General features: G+C 41.3%; 1 protein-coding gene and 1 pseudogene across 1 annotated transcript; one reads left to right on the top strand and one right to left on the bottom strand.

Annotated features, from left to right (window-relative positions):
* Nucleotides 1-1586: 1586 nt before the first annotated feature.
* Nucleotides 1587-4719, top strand: LOC121760290 (annotated as a pseudogene).
* Nucleotides 4658-9142, bottom strand: LOC121760289 (formin-like protein 1). Its single transcript, XM_042155945.1, has 4 exons — nucleotides 6317-9142; nucleotides 6021-6238; nucleotides 5680-5924; nucleotides 4658-5590 (listed from the first exon to the last, which is right to left on the bottom strand). The coding sequence occupies exons 1-4, from the start codon at nucleotides 9049-9051 to the stop codon at nucleotides 4802-4804; spliced, it is 3987 nt and encodes a 1328-aa protein (XP_042011879.1). The 5' UTR covers nucleotides 9052-9142; the 3' UTR covers nucleotides 4658-4801.
* Nucleotides 9143-16557: the final 7415 nt, after the last annotated feature.

Below are 16557 nucleotides of genomic sequence, written 5' to 3'. Positions count from 1 at the left end.
CGCGTCTAACAATTGATACTTACAGGCATCGCCCTAGCAACACGTTGCTCCTAGTCCGGTAATGGGGTCCACCACTGTCCCGATAGACTTGCCCTCGCCGGCTAGTACTGATGAGTACGACATCAGTGAGATGGAGCCCGTCGCCCAACGTGTACGGAAGGGCAAGGTTGCGGTAGCTAATCATGAAAGCGGGCCAAAGAAGTACAGCCCCGAGGAGACCTTTTTTCTGGCCAAGAACTTCATCGACATCTCTAAGGACCCTATCATCGGCAACCAGCAGGCTAGTAAAGTGTTCTGGGAGCGGGTCACCGTGAAGTTTAACGATGGTCGACTAATAGGGACGTTCAAGCGTGTCTACGTGAAGCTTCGGAAGCACTGGAGCTGATTGACAGGAGTACAAAATATTTTCTCCAAACTAACAATACAAGTAGCCCTATGACAAATTCTCTACAAGGATTATAAACTCAAAGTAATAAGTAGAGATTAGAGAGAGAAAATATAAGTGTAGGAAGAGCTATGAATTTGGCTTTGAGTGTGGCATGTGCAACAGCAGATCCCGGTGGGTCGCGTGGGGTAGGCCGACCCCACCGGCAGTCCACCGAGCACTGCCTGAAAACATCATCTTTTTCCTTTGACACAGTGCAGTTGCGCCTCCGACCCCACGACAGCTTCAACTCCAGAATCCTTCTACCTTTTCCAAGTAATAAGAGGACAAAGGAACAATACTAATAAAAATAAAGGAGAGATATAGAGGAGAGGTTGCAGAAATTTTAGGGAATAAGATGTTGGAAGATGAAAAACACGATGGTTCCCTTATGATTGAAATTTTTGGGCCCATTTTATTCTTATTTGTTGGGCCACCTAAATGTTAGTAGCAATTAATTAAATAGGTTGGCTCATTTTGTGGATTAAGTAAGCCTAATTATTTTTATAATTTTCGTTTTATCAACTACAATTTCATTATATTTATATTTTATTTAATCATTTTTTAAAACTATTACGTGTGAAATATTTGGTGTGAAGAATTTTGAATTGGCAATGTATATACAAATGACGACTTAAAATATAATAATTTTTAATTTTATATAATTATTTACACATATTATATTTATTACTATGTTATTGTTATATTAGACCCACGGGTTTAGGGTTTAGGATCCGCCATTGGGTGAGTGGGATGCATTTACAAAATGGATAGTTGATGTCTATTTATAACTTTTGTTTTAAGATTAATAGTCACAATAGTTGAACAAAGAAATCTAAGGGTAAAAGTAGGGATAGCTATATTGAGTTTGAGTTGCAACTGTTGACTTCAATTAAAGGAGAGCAACCCAACAACTGTCTTCACCGATTGTAGTCGATCTTCGTGTGAAACCCGACTGAATTCAAGGATTGAATTTAGTAGAATTTCACCCCACTGAATTCTATCATATACTACAAGGATTGGATTTAGTAGAATTTCGTAGCTATCAAACAGGAAATAGAGTTTTTCTACATTAGTATATATAACAGTTTGGTAAATGGATCAATCTTAATTGAATGATGAAATCGGTGTTAGGATTAAATTGACAATTGTAAAAAAAAAAAGATTAAATTTTTAATTAGCATCATTGAATGAGGTTATTGACAAAATCTGGTAGCATAGCCGCTCAAATTTGAGTTCAATGGAGGCCGATTCCTCTCCCTCCTCAAATCCAATCCCCATTTTCTCTACTCTCAATTCCCAATTCGATGATTCAACCAAGAAAAATGTCCCCAATTCTTCAGTTAAGAAACCCTTGAATTTGTGGCCTGGAATGTACCACTCTCCGATGACAATCGCGCTCTGGGAGACTAAATCCAGCATTTTCGAGAGGCTTCTTGCCTCCCCAAACAGAGTTTCTCACCAGAACCCCATCGCAGAGTAGAATGTCCATTTTGTACAACTTCTCTACCGATTACATTTTGAGGGAGCAGTATAGGGATGCTTGGAATGAGGTCAGAATTGGGAAATTGCTTGAAGACCTTGATGCTCTCGCTGGCACCATTTCGGTCAAGGTACACTTTTTTCCAAGATTCCATTTTTAATGTTTTTACGCTGTTTTTTTGTAGATTGAGCTGTGTATTTGTGTAGCAATTTGATGTGTTTGTTGTGCGTAGCTTATAATGATGTTAGGGTATTGTTTTTTTGGTTGAATTCTTGAGCATTGCTGAAGAAGATGAGCCATGTGTGTGAGGACTGACAGATTGTGAATGTGAGGATTTCAACCTGTGATTTTGTGGTGTATTAGTTGCTTCTGTGTGTTTGTGAGTGAATAACTGGCGTCTGTCATTATCGTCCCCGTCTTCTCGCATGATTATGATTTTATCAGTGCCTAATTTGCAATGCCAGAACCTTGCAGGATTTGAGTAGTCTTAGTGTTGGTGTGAATGATTATCTTCCCTGTGTTCATGCTATCTTATGACTTTATCAGTAGCTACTTTACAGCGCCAACAGATAGCTTGCTGGATTTGAAGTTTTTGTGCGTGTGCGTGTGATAATCTTCCCCCTGTTGTTGCACAATTTTGGTTTTTTATCAGGTTGCAATGCCAGCAGAAGGCTTGCAGAAATCTGAATGTGTATGCGTTTGATTCTTCCTTCCCTCTGTTCTTGCACAATTTTGGTTTTATCAGTAGCTACGTTGCAATGCAAGTAGAAAGCTTGCAGGGTTTGAAGTGTATGTATGTGTGTGCGTTTTTGTGTGTATGACTAGCTTCTCTGTGTTCTTGCCTGATCTTGGTTCTCTCAGTATCTACTTTGCAATGCCAACTTGCTGGAACTTGTGCTGTTTCTTGTTGTAATATTTCTTTTTCGTCTTTGCTGATTATTAGCACTGTTCAGATGATGATAGCACAACTCGACCACTATACCTTGTGACTGCTGTTTACAAAATTCTGCTAAAGAAGCCAATCAGTGTCAATGCTGATCTCAGAATAGGCGGTGCTGTTACTTGGGTTGGTCATTCATCTATCAAGATTCAGCTCGATGTTACTCAGACCACTCCTGGTAATATCTCGAGCCCACAGATTCCACCTCTTCTTGTAGTCAAACCAATTCTTTTTTGCTCTGCAGAGACAGCAGATCCTTCTGACCCAACCGCTCTAACTGCCAACTTCGTCTTCGTGGCTCGTGACTACAAGACGGGGAGAGCTGCTCAGGTGAACCGCCTCGTCCCAGAAACCGAACGGGAGAAGCTGCTCCATAAAGAAGCAGAAGCAAAAAGTAAAGTGAGAAAGAGGAAACTTCGAGACGAGGAGAGTGAGATGGAGAACGGGGAGATGAACAAATTTGAAGCTTTACTAGCCGAGGGAAGAATATTCTGTGACATGCCGGCCTTGGCGGATAGAGACAGCATCCTTCTCAAATACACTTGCCTTGAGAACTCATTGATCTGTCAACCTCAGCAGAGAAACATTCACGGCCGTATATTTGGAGGGTTTCTTATGCACAGAGCGTTTGAATTGGCTTTCTCTACAGCGTATGCCTTCGCAGGCATAATGCCATCTTTCACAGAAGCTGATCACGTCGATTTTCTGAAACCAGTGAGTGTCTCGAGATGAACTCCGTCTAAATTTTATTTAGAATTCAAAGTCTTCTGTTTCCTGCCACACCTTACCAGATGTCCACAACGTGATATCCGTAGCAAGATAAAATTACTAACCCTTAACCTCCCAGAAATGGCTGCAATGTTCTTTAAAAGTTAGCTCTTACTTTTCTTGTTTCTTTGCTTGCTTTGTGCTACCTTCGATTTGTTTTCTTGAAAAGTTAATTGCTTTGTTGGTAATGCAGGTGGACGTTGGAGATTTCCTTCGTTTCAAATCATGTGTTTTGTACACGGAAGCTGAGAATTCAGACCGACCTCTAATCCACGTTGAAGTCGTTGCACATGTCATGAGACCCGAACTGAGATCTAGTGAGGTATGTTTCAGCTGAAAACTATATTTGCAGGAATTTATAACATGTTAATTCATATAGTAATTTGCAATTGCATGTAAATACACAAACTTTACCCAAAATCGAAAGGTATCTTCGAGATATGTCCAACTGTATCTATGGATTCCAAAACGGCCTCCAGACAACCGAATTAGTGGCCTACAAAATTTAGGCTCATGCCAAATTCCAAAAAAATTAAAAGTTGATGTATTTTGATTTTTGACCAAAAAATCAAAGTTGGTTAAAAACTAAAATTTGGTTATAGTTTGTGGATTTACTGGCACTAACGCTTTATGATCTTGGAAATTATTATCAATTTGTTGGAGTCATGTATGTTAGATTGAATCCATTGAATGAGAAATGGTGTGTGTGATTTTGTGGAGAACTGCTTAGAGGTGCTGATTTGGTTTGCAGTTGCAGGTGTCGAATACGCTGTACTTCACCTTCACCGTTCGGCCTGAGGTGAAGGCAAGAAATAACGGGCACACGATCAGGAAGGTTGTGCCTGCTACGGAGGAGGAAGCGCGCAGAAACATTGCTCGAAAAAGTGCTGTTTCTTTGTAGGTCTGCATAAACTATTTGATCATTGCTTATAAAGAGAAGGGGAGTTGGAAGAGAGAATGTAGGCTTTGTAGATCCTTTTTGACGAAATTGTAGAAATTATTCAGTAATGACAAACTTATTTAGCTGCTCGTGACTTGTATGTTATCGTGGAAAAATAAATATTTTTTTCATTTCATTAATTTATATCTGTTATTGCTACATAATATCACATATCTATGAATTTAACACATCAAACATGCCCACGGATAACCATCTCTACAGCCACAAACCCAACACAAGACTCGCCTACACATTGAGGGGAGGGTTCTCATCATCCAAAGAGGTGTGCTGCCGCCTCTGAAACGTCCCTGTCGCCTGCTGCAGCATCGGGTTAACTGGGACCGGGAACCTGTGGGCTGAGCTTATGATGGTTCGCTCGTTGATCATCCCAACTTCCTTGCACACGCGGTCCAGCACCGTGAGGAAGTCCCGGACCACCATGAAGATCCGGAACGGGTGAGGCTCCTCCATCGCCGAGTTCCCATGGAAGTACTCAGTTATCTCCTTCACCAAAGAAAGTGCTAAGCTCTCCTGTGCTTGAATCCTGCAAATCTCCTCTTCTGCATTCTTGGCGAAGCCATTCATGGATTCTGCAAATCTATTTCCGCTTTCATCCAATTCAAGAATCTCCTTGACATTTCTCATCCCTTTTGCAAGCTTGGCGACGTAGGTGCTGAGCACTTCCGCGTCCATCACAGCGGCTTTCTTCACGCTGGAGAGCTCCGAACCGAGCGCTGACACGACTTGGAGGCCGAGCTTCCTGCACTTGGCGTCACTGCTTGCCGACAATTCCTCCACCACCACCTCACCAGAGAGACGGGCGCCCTCGCTCCTTATGATCTCCTGCACAACAAAATGCAGGAGTGTGGTCTTCCCGTCTGCCCCCTTGACATCCACGAGCTTGAGGAGAGTGTCGAGCTTGAAAGCATGAGCATCACCACGGTTTGTTCCCACGTTCATCCGGTTCCCCGTCTTCAGCACTGCTTCCAGAAGCTTCAGGAACATCCGACTCGTCCTAAGCTCCTCGCAGGCGGCCTGAATCATCAATTTTATACATTATATGAACTTGAAATAGGAAATCAAAAGCTCATGTTAATGTGATTTAAATGAAATAATATATATACCTCCAAAGTCGCAAATGACTTTATCAGGTAGTCAACCTCGGATTCGAAGTTGGAAGCATAGAGCAACGCTTCTACTCTTCTGAAAGCGTGAGGTATGTCGACAACTGCCTTCAAGAACCTCTCCGCAGGCCCAAGCTTAATCGGGGACTCATCTTTGTATTCTCTCAGCTTACGCTCCTCCTCCTTGCTCGGAGCCATCTTCAACAGACTCTCAAGAAGTTCGGCCCCGAGAATCTCAGCATTGCCTGTGTTTCAAGCCCAAACAAGCAATTCTTGAATGTATATGTAATGTACCACAAAATTCTCATCAAAGTTAAAGCGAACGAAATGTTATAGAATACCTTCCAAAAGGCCTTCGCAAACTTCATCAACAGTGACATGGAGTGCCTTCAACAAGATGGCAATGTTTTGCGATTTCTTCGGGTCAAGAACCTTGTCGCCACTGTCATGGCCCGGAGGGGGGAGAACTTGCCACCTGCTTGCTTCGCTTGGATTTGGATTTGGATTTGGCTTCGGAGTGTTGACAACAAACAACGTCTCGATCATCTCCTCGTTCAATCTGCAAATGAATTCAATGAGAACACCGCAGTCAACATATAAAGTACTCCTAGCAGGAAATTATTGAGAGGAATTGTACTTGAATGAGCTGCATTTAAGATGATCCCACACCATCTCCCTATCAGAACTAGCTCTCACTTTATCCCAATGCAATGCCTTCAATTTTGGCTTGGGATTCAATTCATCTTCGTCGTTATCGGAGGGAAGCTGCATCGGAGATATCGACGTGGAAGCTTCAAAGCCGATTGGTTGTAGTGGATTGATCAAGGCGGGTGGATGAAGAGGATTCTTGGCTGCTACCGGGGTTGGGGTTGTTGGGCTTAGCCATGCTTTGCTCTGAGGCAGGGGCGGAGGAGGAGGTGGAGGTGGAGGGATGGCTAAAGCTGGCAGCACTGGGGGCGGAGCAGATGGAAGGACATCAGGGATGTATTGTGGTGAAGACTCCATATTCCGACCAAAATCCTTCAATGTGGTTGGAAGTGTTTCTTCACTTTCTTTCTGGTGTATCTCCTGCGATAATGGCGGCAGATCATGAACCTCGGGACTGCTGATTCTTGCCGGAGAAGCCACCGGAGATTCAACATCTTGATCGGATGCCTTTGAGATTCTAGGCGACGTGTCATCATTTTCCCCTGAATGATTTTCTGATGGTGAATGCGATGGAGATTCTGGCAACATTACATCTTCCATAGCCGGTGAAGATGTCGGGATTTCGCCGGAAATGTGGTTTTTAGGGCTGCTGATTCCCATTGGATCAGAGACATTTGAATTCCTCGGCGATGATTCATCACTACTCAAATATCTCGCCGGAGATGGTGGTATGAAGGCCAATGACGACGCAGATTCCGGCAATACCAAAGCTTCTATCTCTGGTGATGCCGGAATTGCATTGGAGTTGTGCATTGCAGGACTGGTGATTCCAACTAGAGGTTCCACGTTCTGATTGCTAATATTTGAAATCCTAGGCGATGATTCCTCACTGCTCAAATTTGAATCCTCAGCCAACGGCGATGTAGATTCCGGCAACACTAAAGCTGCCATCTCTGTTGGAATTGCAGTTGAGTTGTGCAGTTCGGAACTGCTGATTCTCAACGGAGATTCTATTTGATCGGAAGCATCCGAATTCCTCGGAGATGATTCCTCGCTTCTCATCAAGCAATTTTCTGGTGTGAGTGAAATTGAGGGCAAAGGCAGTGCTGATTCGGATATCATTTCAGCCGCGTTTCTCACCGGAGAGTCCTCATTCCAATACCAAACGTTGAAAATCGGTGTAGCCTCAGATGCAGATTCCGTCGCCGACGATTCCTCAAACTGATCTGAAACATTTGAGTTTATCGGCGATGATTCCGCACTCATTGTCGGGCATCTTTCTAGTGATAATGAATTCAACGTCAACGGCGATGCAGAATCTGGAACCGTTAAACCTCGTATTTCTGGTGGAGTTGGAAAAGTATGCTCGAGAAGACTGTTATCTCTCACTGGAGATTCCAAATTTTGATCCGAAACATTCGAATTCCTCGGCGATGAACTCAGTGGCAACTGCGTCGCAATTTCTATTGCGCTGTTACTTCTCGCCGGAGATTCAACACTTCGATCCCAAGCATTAGAATTCCTCGGCGATGGCTCCGGTGAGGATGAAGTAGCCGGCGACGGAGATGACTGAGGGTCTAAATCTCTTGTTTCCGACGGTGCTGGATTAGAGCTATTGATTCTAGCTGGAGACTCCGGTTTCTGATCTAAAACACTCGAAGCACTCGGAGAAGATGAGATCGGCGATGCAGATTCCTGAATCACCGAACCCCGCGCCTCCGGCGGCGACGGCATTTGCGGAGGCCAGTGTGCAACAGTTTGAATCTCGGTTAAATCCGGCGATTTAGGGATCGAATTGGTCGGAATCTGAGTATTCGCAGGAGAAAGGGAGAACGACGCAGACGGCGCCGGAGAGCCCGATCCAGGGAGAGAAGAAGAGTAAGTAGAGGAAGAATTCGAAGTGGAGCCATTGAAATTCTCCTCTTCCACGGCGGCGAAAGTTCTCCTAGAAGCTGATCCGTTGCCGATCGAGCCATTAATGGAGCCTTTAGGAGAGTAAAACTCCTCGCTCTCATCATCCTTACTCGAAATAACTTCAGCACTGTTGACCGGTCGCATGCTCAGCGGCGGCAGCGGGCGGAGCTCCGGCGAGTCAAATTTCCGCGAATCAGCAGCATTACTGTAATTAGCTGTAGTCGCAGCGGCGGGGGCGGGGGCGTGTGAATTGACTAAAGTGCCGAGGTAGAGGAACTCAGCGCTGGATTGCGAAGGCCGGTGAAGCTTTGGAATATGGCGGCGATTGGGAGCCTGAGCCTGATTGAACGAAACCACGCTGCTAGTATCGGAATTCGGAGGTTTTGATTGATCGAAGTGAGGCGATCGAGGGGAGGAAGTGCGATGGCGGAGGTGGAGGAAGACGGCGAGGGAGACGACGGCGATGGCGGCGACGACGGAGGAGACGGCGGCGATGATGAGCTTGGAGGAAGTGGAGTTAGGTTTGGAGGGGGCGGAGACGGTGAGGGAGGAGATGTTGGCGGGGAATGAGGCGAAGGAGGCCGGGGAAGGTGGCGGAGGGGGGGTGGGGTAGGATTGGAAAAAGGGGGCAGAAGCGGTGAAGGGGTATTTTGGGGGAGAGGGGGCGGGGGGCGGCGATGGGGGGGAGTCTTCGGGGAGGAGGGGTTGGTGGAGAATGCGGCGGGGCTGGGGAGTGAGGGTTGAGGATAAGGGGCGGAGGGTGAAGGATAGGAGGAGGAGGAGGAGGAGGGTGGCGGCGGCGGTGGGCATTTTGTGGTGATTTTTTTAGCTTTGGTTGGGTGTGTGAGTGTGTGAAATTTTCACATTTCTGCACACTGAGTGTGTGAGAATTAAGGGGAAGAAGGTGAAGCAGTGGTAGTGGAGTGACAGTTTATAGGCTAATAGTAATAGACTATAGTTGTCATTATTAAGATAATGATGGGCGGAATTGACTAATGTTGTTTGCGTTTATTAAATTTGAGTATATATATTGCAATTATTTTGTGAGTTACGAGCGTCATGATTCTGTATTCATTGTGATATTATTGTGTTCGTATTTGCTTTATGTATATACATCACATGATGATAAATTACAGATGAAAAGAAACATTGGAAAATTTGAATTTTCGGATGTTTATCAAATTTTGAATATAAATGAAATAAGTGATGTGGATTGATGGAGATGTGAGAAATATCTGAAACAATATTGTGTGTAACATGTTGTAGACTTGTGGTTCATAACTGCATATAGCACAAATTAATAAAATAAAAATGATCAAACTGCTGATGAGAAAAATCAAGTTAGGTACTATGCTATTTCGGAAATTGAATCACGCTATATGGAGTATAATTCAATTTCATGTTTTGTACTTTTGGATTTTTTTATTTAATTAGTAATTATTGGAGATTAGTTTCGTAAAATAACAGTGAATCTAGGATGTTTAACAGTACATAAAAATAGTAAAATCTGCATGAGACTGTGATGATGGCGGTGGTTAAATGGAGATAAAGTTGAATGATAACTCCAACTTTACATGGTCCGAAATTAATTACTACTACTATGTTTTTTCATTATTCCTAAATCTTGACGTTAAATTTATTAAAATAGTAATTTCCTTCCATCCAAAAATAGATTAACAAAAGTTATTCTTTTTCTTTTAAAGAAAAAACATACTACTATACTACAATCATTTCATTAATTTAACGTGACCACAATTTAGTAGGTCATTGAATATTAAGCACACTCACTTATTCAAAATTGTTCTAAAAAGGCCAAGCTAAACTTAATGTTACTATTAACTTGGAAATTGGAATTGCTATAGCATGATCCAAACCTATAAAATTAATAGATTAAAATATATTTACGTGGCCAGCTTTGGAATGTCACTAAAAATAGTAGCAGTAACTTGAGTTCTTTATAAGTGAGCACGTACTTAGAGCACCCGCAACGCGTGCCGAAACCGTTCCGCGTGCCGTTCCGCCGGAACGGTTTCGCCGCGGAACGCGTTGCGGCGCTGCATTCCGCTCCCGTCCCGTTCCCATTCCGTGCCGGGTGCCGACGGCACGTAACGCGGCACGGAACAAGCCGCCACGCGCCTGGGCGACGTGGCCGATCCCCGTGCGTGCGTGCTTCCCACTCGCCGGCCCGCGAGTGGGACACGTCAGCAATGACGCAATAATTATTTTTTTTTTATAAAAATCGAATTTTAAAAAAAAAAAAAAAAAATTTTAAACGGTAACATTACCGTTTTTTTAACTTTTTCTTAATTTTTTTAATTTTTATTTTTATTTTCTTATTCTATAAATACACCTAATTCATTCATTTTATACACAACTACACATCTATTCTTCCTACATCAACATCAATTTCTCTCCAATTTTCATATTCTATCTCTTCAAAAAATGTCCGGCGACGGCAATTACGGTGGTGGCGGCGCCGGAGGGTGGGATCTCAACGCGTTCGGCGATTGGGAGACCATGTACAACACACTTGGTGGTTCTGGGTCATCGACGCCGGGCACGCAGGGGTCGGCGACGCCGGGTGGGTACCAACCACCCACTTTCGATGTGGATGCCTACGCTCGAGGCTCCGGCTCGCGGCTTTCCCAGGGTTTGTCCCAGATTCGGGAGGATATCCCCGTTGAACCCACTCAGGGAGGAGGCCGAGGCGGTGGAAGCTACAGGGCTGCGTCTGAGGCACCCGAGGAGGATGAGGAGGAGGAGCCGGAGGATCTGGGCCGGCATCCCTACACCAACGAAGAAACAAAGGCGGTGTACACCGCCTGGCTCACCGTCTCATATGATCCCATCGTCGGCAACCAACAAGCCGCCAAGTGCTTCTGGGAAAAGGTCCGTGATGTCTACCACGAGACTAAGCCGAAAGGGGCCCGGAAGCGCAAATATACAATGCTTCGTGCTCACTTTGGCCGAGTCGATTTACAGGTCAAAAAATTCTGCGGGATCTACTCCTCCGAAGCGGCGCACTACCAAAGCGGAGCTTCGGGCGCCGACATACTGAGGGCGGCTATGCGCGCCTTCCACCAGGACACCGGTGTACAGTTCAAATATGTTGATATTTGGCAGCTCGTCAAGGACGAGGAAAGGTGGGCCGGTGGTGTCCGCTCCAGCTCGGGATCAACCTCAAAGCGGACGAAGCACACGACGAGCGGCCAGTACTCGTCTGGTGACACCGATGCGCCCAGTGATCGTGGCACGCAGGAGGTTGGGGTTACGGCCGCCGAGTACGAGGGATCTAGCCGTGGGCGCCGTCGTCCGCAAGGGACGAAGGCGGCGAAAGCGGCTAGAGCGAGGAAGGGCCGAGGAGAATCAAGCCAGTCGGCCTCGGGATCGGGCTCACAAGGAGGCTCGAACACACTTATGGTGGCGTACATAACCGCCACAATGGCGGACACTTCCCGCTTCTCGTACGCCCAATTCACGGCCTGGTGGAACGGAATTGTGCATATGGCAGGACTACTTGGTCTTCCCCCTCCCCCTAAACCTCGACCGCCTCCGGAGGATGATTCGCCGGCGGAGTAGTTTTTTTATTTTCCCACGTTTAATTGTGTGTTTTTTATTGTGTGTTTTTTATTTTTTTAGGATTTGAATTGTGTGTTTTTTTAATTTTTTTAAGTTTAAGTTGTAATTTTTTTAATATTGTGTGTTTTTTAATAAAGTATGTTTGTTTTTTAATAAAGTATGTTTGTAGTGTGTTTATTTAATTTAATTTAGTTGGAAATAAAAATAAAAATTGAAATAGAATGAATAGTAATTTAAGGAACGGTTAAGGAACGGTTAAGGAACGGAGGGTTGCAGGTTCCGTTCCTTAGTTAAGGAATGGAGTAAAAAAGTACAGTGGGGCCCTCAAATAGTGGTTTAAGGAACGGTATAGGAACGGTATAGGAACAGCGTTGTGGATGGCCTTAGCACCGACACTCTCTACTGATCAACAAAATGACACGCACGTTATACTGCTACAGATAAATATTCATCGACAAGTATATATATTCCTTCAAAGAATTACATCTACTACAAATTTTGTATTACTATAAAGACTAAAGTCCAAATTTGGTCCTTTTTTATTTTGGTCTAAAACATTATCTTTTGAATTATTTGGTCCCTCACATTTGAAATCGGATCACATTTGGTCCATTTTGGACGGTTCCGTCAAATTTTTGTCGGTTTTAATTACCGGGTCATAAATCCGTCACTAATCCGTCACTAACTGGGAGAAACTGACCCGTCACAAATCCGTCACAAATCCGTCAATAATTATCATTTTAGTCATTTACGTGTAAATTACATAAATTAGGAGGAAATTGAGGCATGAAAGTACTATTATTAGAATAATGATAATTAAATAGTAATATATTAACTAACTAAAATATAGAATATTAAGTTGTGCCAAAAAGTAGTACTTCTACATTTTATTGTTGAAAATCGACGGACACGTATTTACATGTTTCTATATGTAGCCTAATAAAATTTGGCTCTTTTCTATAAGTACACAATTACATACACTTTCATTTAATTATAAAGTCTAATAAAGTAAATACCTATATTTATATACTTTACAAGGGTGTTCGGTTGACAAGATTAAATCTCATGATTAAATATGTATCATGTTTGGTTCATAAGATTGAACCCTTCAACCTAATTCTAGATGGATAGTCTCATGATAATTAGTCATAGCCTCCTCCTTCAACTAAAATAATCTCACAACTTAATTCTAGATGGATAGTCTCACGATATTAGTCATGGCAACCGAACGCCACCTACAAATACTAATTTTATGCATGTGTACGTAGTGACGGATTAGTGACGGATCAGTTTCTCCCAGTTAGTGACGGATTAGTGACGGATTAGTGACCCGGTAATTAAAATCGTAAAAAATTTGACGGAACCGTCCAAAATGGACCAAATGTGATCCAATTTCAAATGTGAGGGACCGAATAATTCAAAAGATAATGTTTTGGACCAAAATAAAAAAAACGCAATATGTTAAGGATGAAATTGGGACTTTAGTCTACTATAAACGAGCATCTTGTGAGTGCATTGTTTCTATACAAAGTAATTAAACCAGTTTCATTGATCAAATAATGAGCACAAATATATACTCCAAATCATTACACAACAAGCCAAATATAACACCACCACATTTGAAAGAAAAACAAGCAACCACTTCCATGTCTGAATGTGGTCTGAATCTCAAGTGAATAAATTAAAAATATTTAATTATTCCGCATGTGATGGTGAAATTACAGAGTGTTGATTGTTCTAATTATTATTTTAATACTCTTATATAAAGTTGCGATTAGCATTAGTCATAGTTTAGTGATTTGTGTTAAACACTTTGTCGGGCTACCAAGATGAAGACCAAATAGATTTACATTTATTAGTCTAGTGCTGCTTAATAAATTAAGACTATTATAGATCTTAAACATATTTTAATTTTAGTTGAAAACATTAGGTTTAATAGTTTCAAATGCTTAACATTATACATTTGTTTATTAAAAGTGACAGAACAATCAAAGTAATTTTGATCTAATAATAAATTACACAGTCTCAATTAAACATGTAAATATTAAAATCTAAGTAGTATTTTGGTAGTACTAAATATATGAACATTTTATGATAATGATTCAAAACATTTTGTTTATTAGCTTAAGGTCTTAACATTATGTATTGCTTATTTTTTCTCATTATATTATCCAATCTTTAATTGGCTATTACAAGAATTAATACCGGCAATGCAACCCATAGCGAGTTGCATATGTTTTAGATATAATTAATTAATTAATCATCCGTAGATTAGGAAAATATTTAAAAAATTAAAGGGCCGCATAGCATAGTCAACAAATTAGGCAGAAAAGAAATATATTGTTTAATGCAATTTAAATCCAAGCTGTTAGTGGAGTTTTGTTCTTGATTAATAGAAATGGGTTGATGATATTGGAATAGAACATCTGCAACGCTCCTTTGCACAATAAAGTTTGTAGTGTATACAATCCTTTAAACCACTTTTTATCTCTATATTACTTTATTAATTTTAAATTAAATTTTTGTCATCCATAATTGAAATTATTTTTTATAGATGAAGATAGTATAATCTATCTTTAAAGATGTAGTACTACTTTGAGAATTGAAAATTTATTTCTAAAGTTCTAAAATAGCAAACCCAAATTAAAAAATTAAATCATTTACAATAATAAAAAGAGTGAACTATATATTTAGCACTTACACTTTCAGCACTGCACATCTGCATACTTATACTTTCAAAATATTGTTTTCATTTTCAGTTTGTATACTATATTTAATGCATATTTCAAGATTCTATTAACCTTTTTTCTCTTTTTTTTGGACTAAATCACTATCAAATGAGTGGATGGAAAATTGTACATTCAATCCGATAATTCTCAAAGTACAAAGATCGGACCATTAGACCATCCACAATAGGCGCCCAGCGACCGCCCAGCCGAGCGCCGGCGCTGGGCGGTTCGCTGGGCGGTCTATTGCAGCCGCCCAGCAGACGATTGGAGAGAGAAACCGCGCAGCGCTGGGCGGTTTCGTGGCGCTGGGCGATCCGCTCGGCGCTATTGCAGCGCCCGGATCGCCCAGCGCGATTTTTTTTTTAAATTCGAATTTTTAAAAAAAAATCAAATATAAAAAAATATTATTTATTTATAAAAATTGTTTTCTATATATAAAAATCAATTTTTATAAATAAATTTATACTAGAAATTCGTAATAGCCCATATATATTTAATGGGCTTGTGAATTTATGAAACTCATTCTTGGTTGTCTCTCTTTTATAGAGACATCCTTGAATGTTTTATGTTCCACTTTCGATGTGGGACAAACTCATTCTTGGTTGCCTCTATTTTATAGAGACATCCATGAATGTTTTATGTTCCACTTTCGATGTGGGACAAACTCATTCAAGGATGTTTCTCTTTTATAGAGAGATATCCTTGAATGTTTTATGTTCCACTTTCGATGTGGGACAAACTCATTCAAGGATGTTTCTCTTTTATAGAGAGATATCCTTGAATGTTTTATGTTCCACTTTCGATGTGGGACAATCTCATTCAAGGATGTTTCTCTTTTATAGAGAGATATCCTTGAATGTTTTATGTTCCACTTTCGATGTGGGACAATCTCATTCAAGGATGTTTCTCTTTTATAGAGAGAAATCCTTGAATGTTTTATGTTCCACTTTCGATGTGGGACAATCTCATTCAAGGATGTTTCTCTTTTATAGAGAGATATCCTTGAATGTTTTATGTTCCACTTTCGATGTGGGACAATCTCATTCAAGGATGTTTCTCTTTTATAGAGAGATATCCTTGAATGTTTTATGCTCCACTTTCGATGTGGGACAATCTCATTCAAAGATGTTTCTCTTTTATAGAGAGATATCCTTGAATGTTTTATGTTCCACTTTCGATGTGGGACAAACTCATTCAAGGATGTTTCTCTTTTATAGAGAGATATCCTTGAATGTTTTATGTTCCACTTTCGATGTGGGACAAACTCATTCAAGGATGTTTCTCTTTTATAGAGAGATATCCTTGAATGTTTTATGTTCCACTTTCGATGTGGGACAATCTCATTCAAGGATGTTTCTCTTTTATAGAGAGATATCCTTGAATGTTTTATGTTCCACTTTCGATGTGGGACAATCTCATTCAAGGATGTTTCTCTTTTATAGAGAGAAATCCTTGAATGTTTTATGTTCCACTTTCGATGTGGGACAATCTCATTCAAGGATGTTTCTCTTTTATAGAGAGATATCCTTGAATGTTTTATGTTCCACTTTCGATGTGGGACAAACTCATTCAAGGATGTTTCTCTTTTATAGAGAGATATCCTTGAATGTTTTATGTTCCACTTTCGATGTGGGACAAACTCATTCAAGGATGTTTCTCTTTTATAGAGAGATATCCTTGAATGTTTTATGTTCCACTTTCGATGTGGGACAATCTCATTCAAGGATGTTTCTCTTTTATAGAGAGAAATCCTTGAATGTTTTATGTTCCACTTTCGATGTGGGACAATCTCATTCAAGGATGTTTCTCTTTTATAGAGAGATATCCTTGAATGTTTTATGTTCCACTTTCGATGTGGGACAAACTCATTCAAGGATGTTTCTCTTTTATAGAGAGATATCCTTGAATGTTTTATGCTCCACTTTCGATGTGGGACAATCTCATTCAAAGATGTTTCTCTTTTATAGAGAGATATCCTTGAATGTTTTATGTTCCACTTTCGATGTGG

The sequence above is a fragment of the Salvia splendens genome, chromosome 13 (assembly GCF_004379255.2).
Source record: "Salvia splendens isolate huo1 chromosome 13, SspV2, whole genome shotgun sequence".
Taxonomy (NCBI): Eukaryota; Viridiplantae; Streptophyta; class Magnoliopsida; order Lamiales; family Lamiaceae; genus Salvia; species Salvia splendens.
The sequence above is the reverse complement of the archived record's forward strand: the minus strand, read 5'-3'. Positions and strand labels throughout refer to the sequence as shown.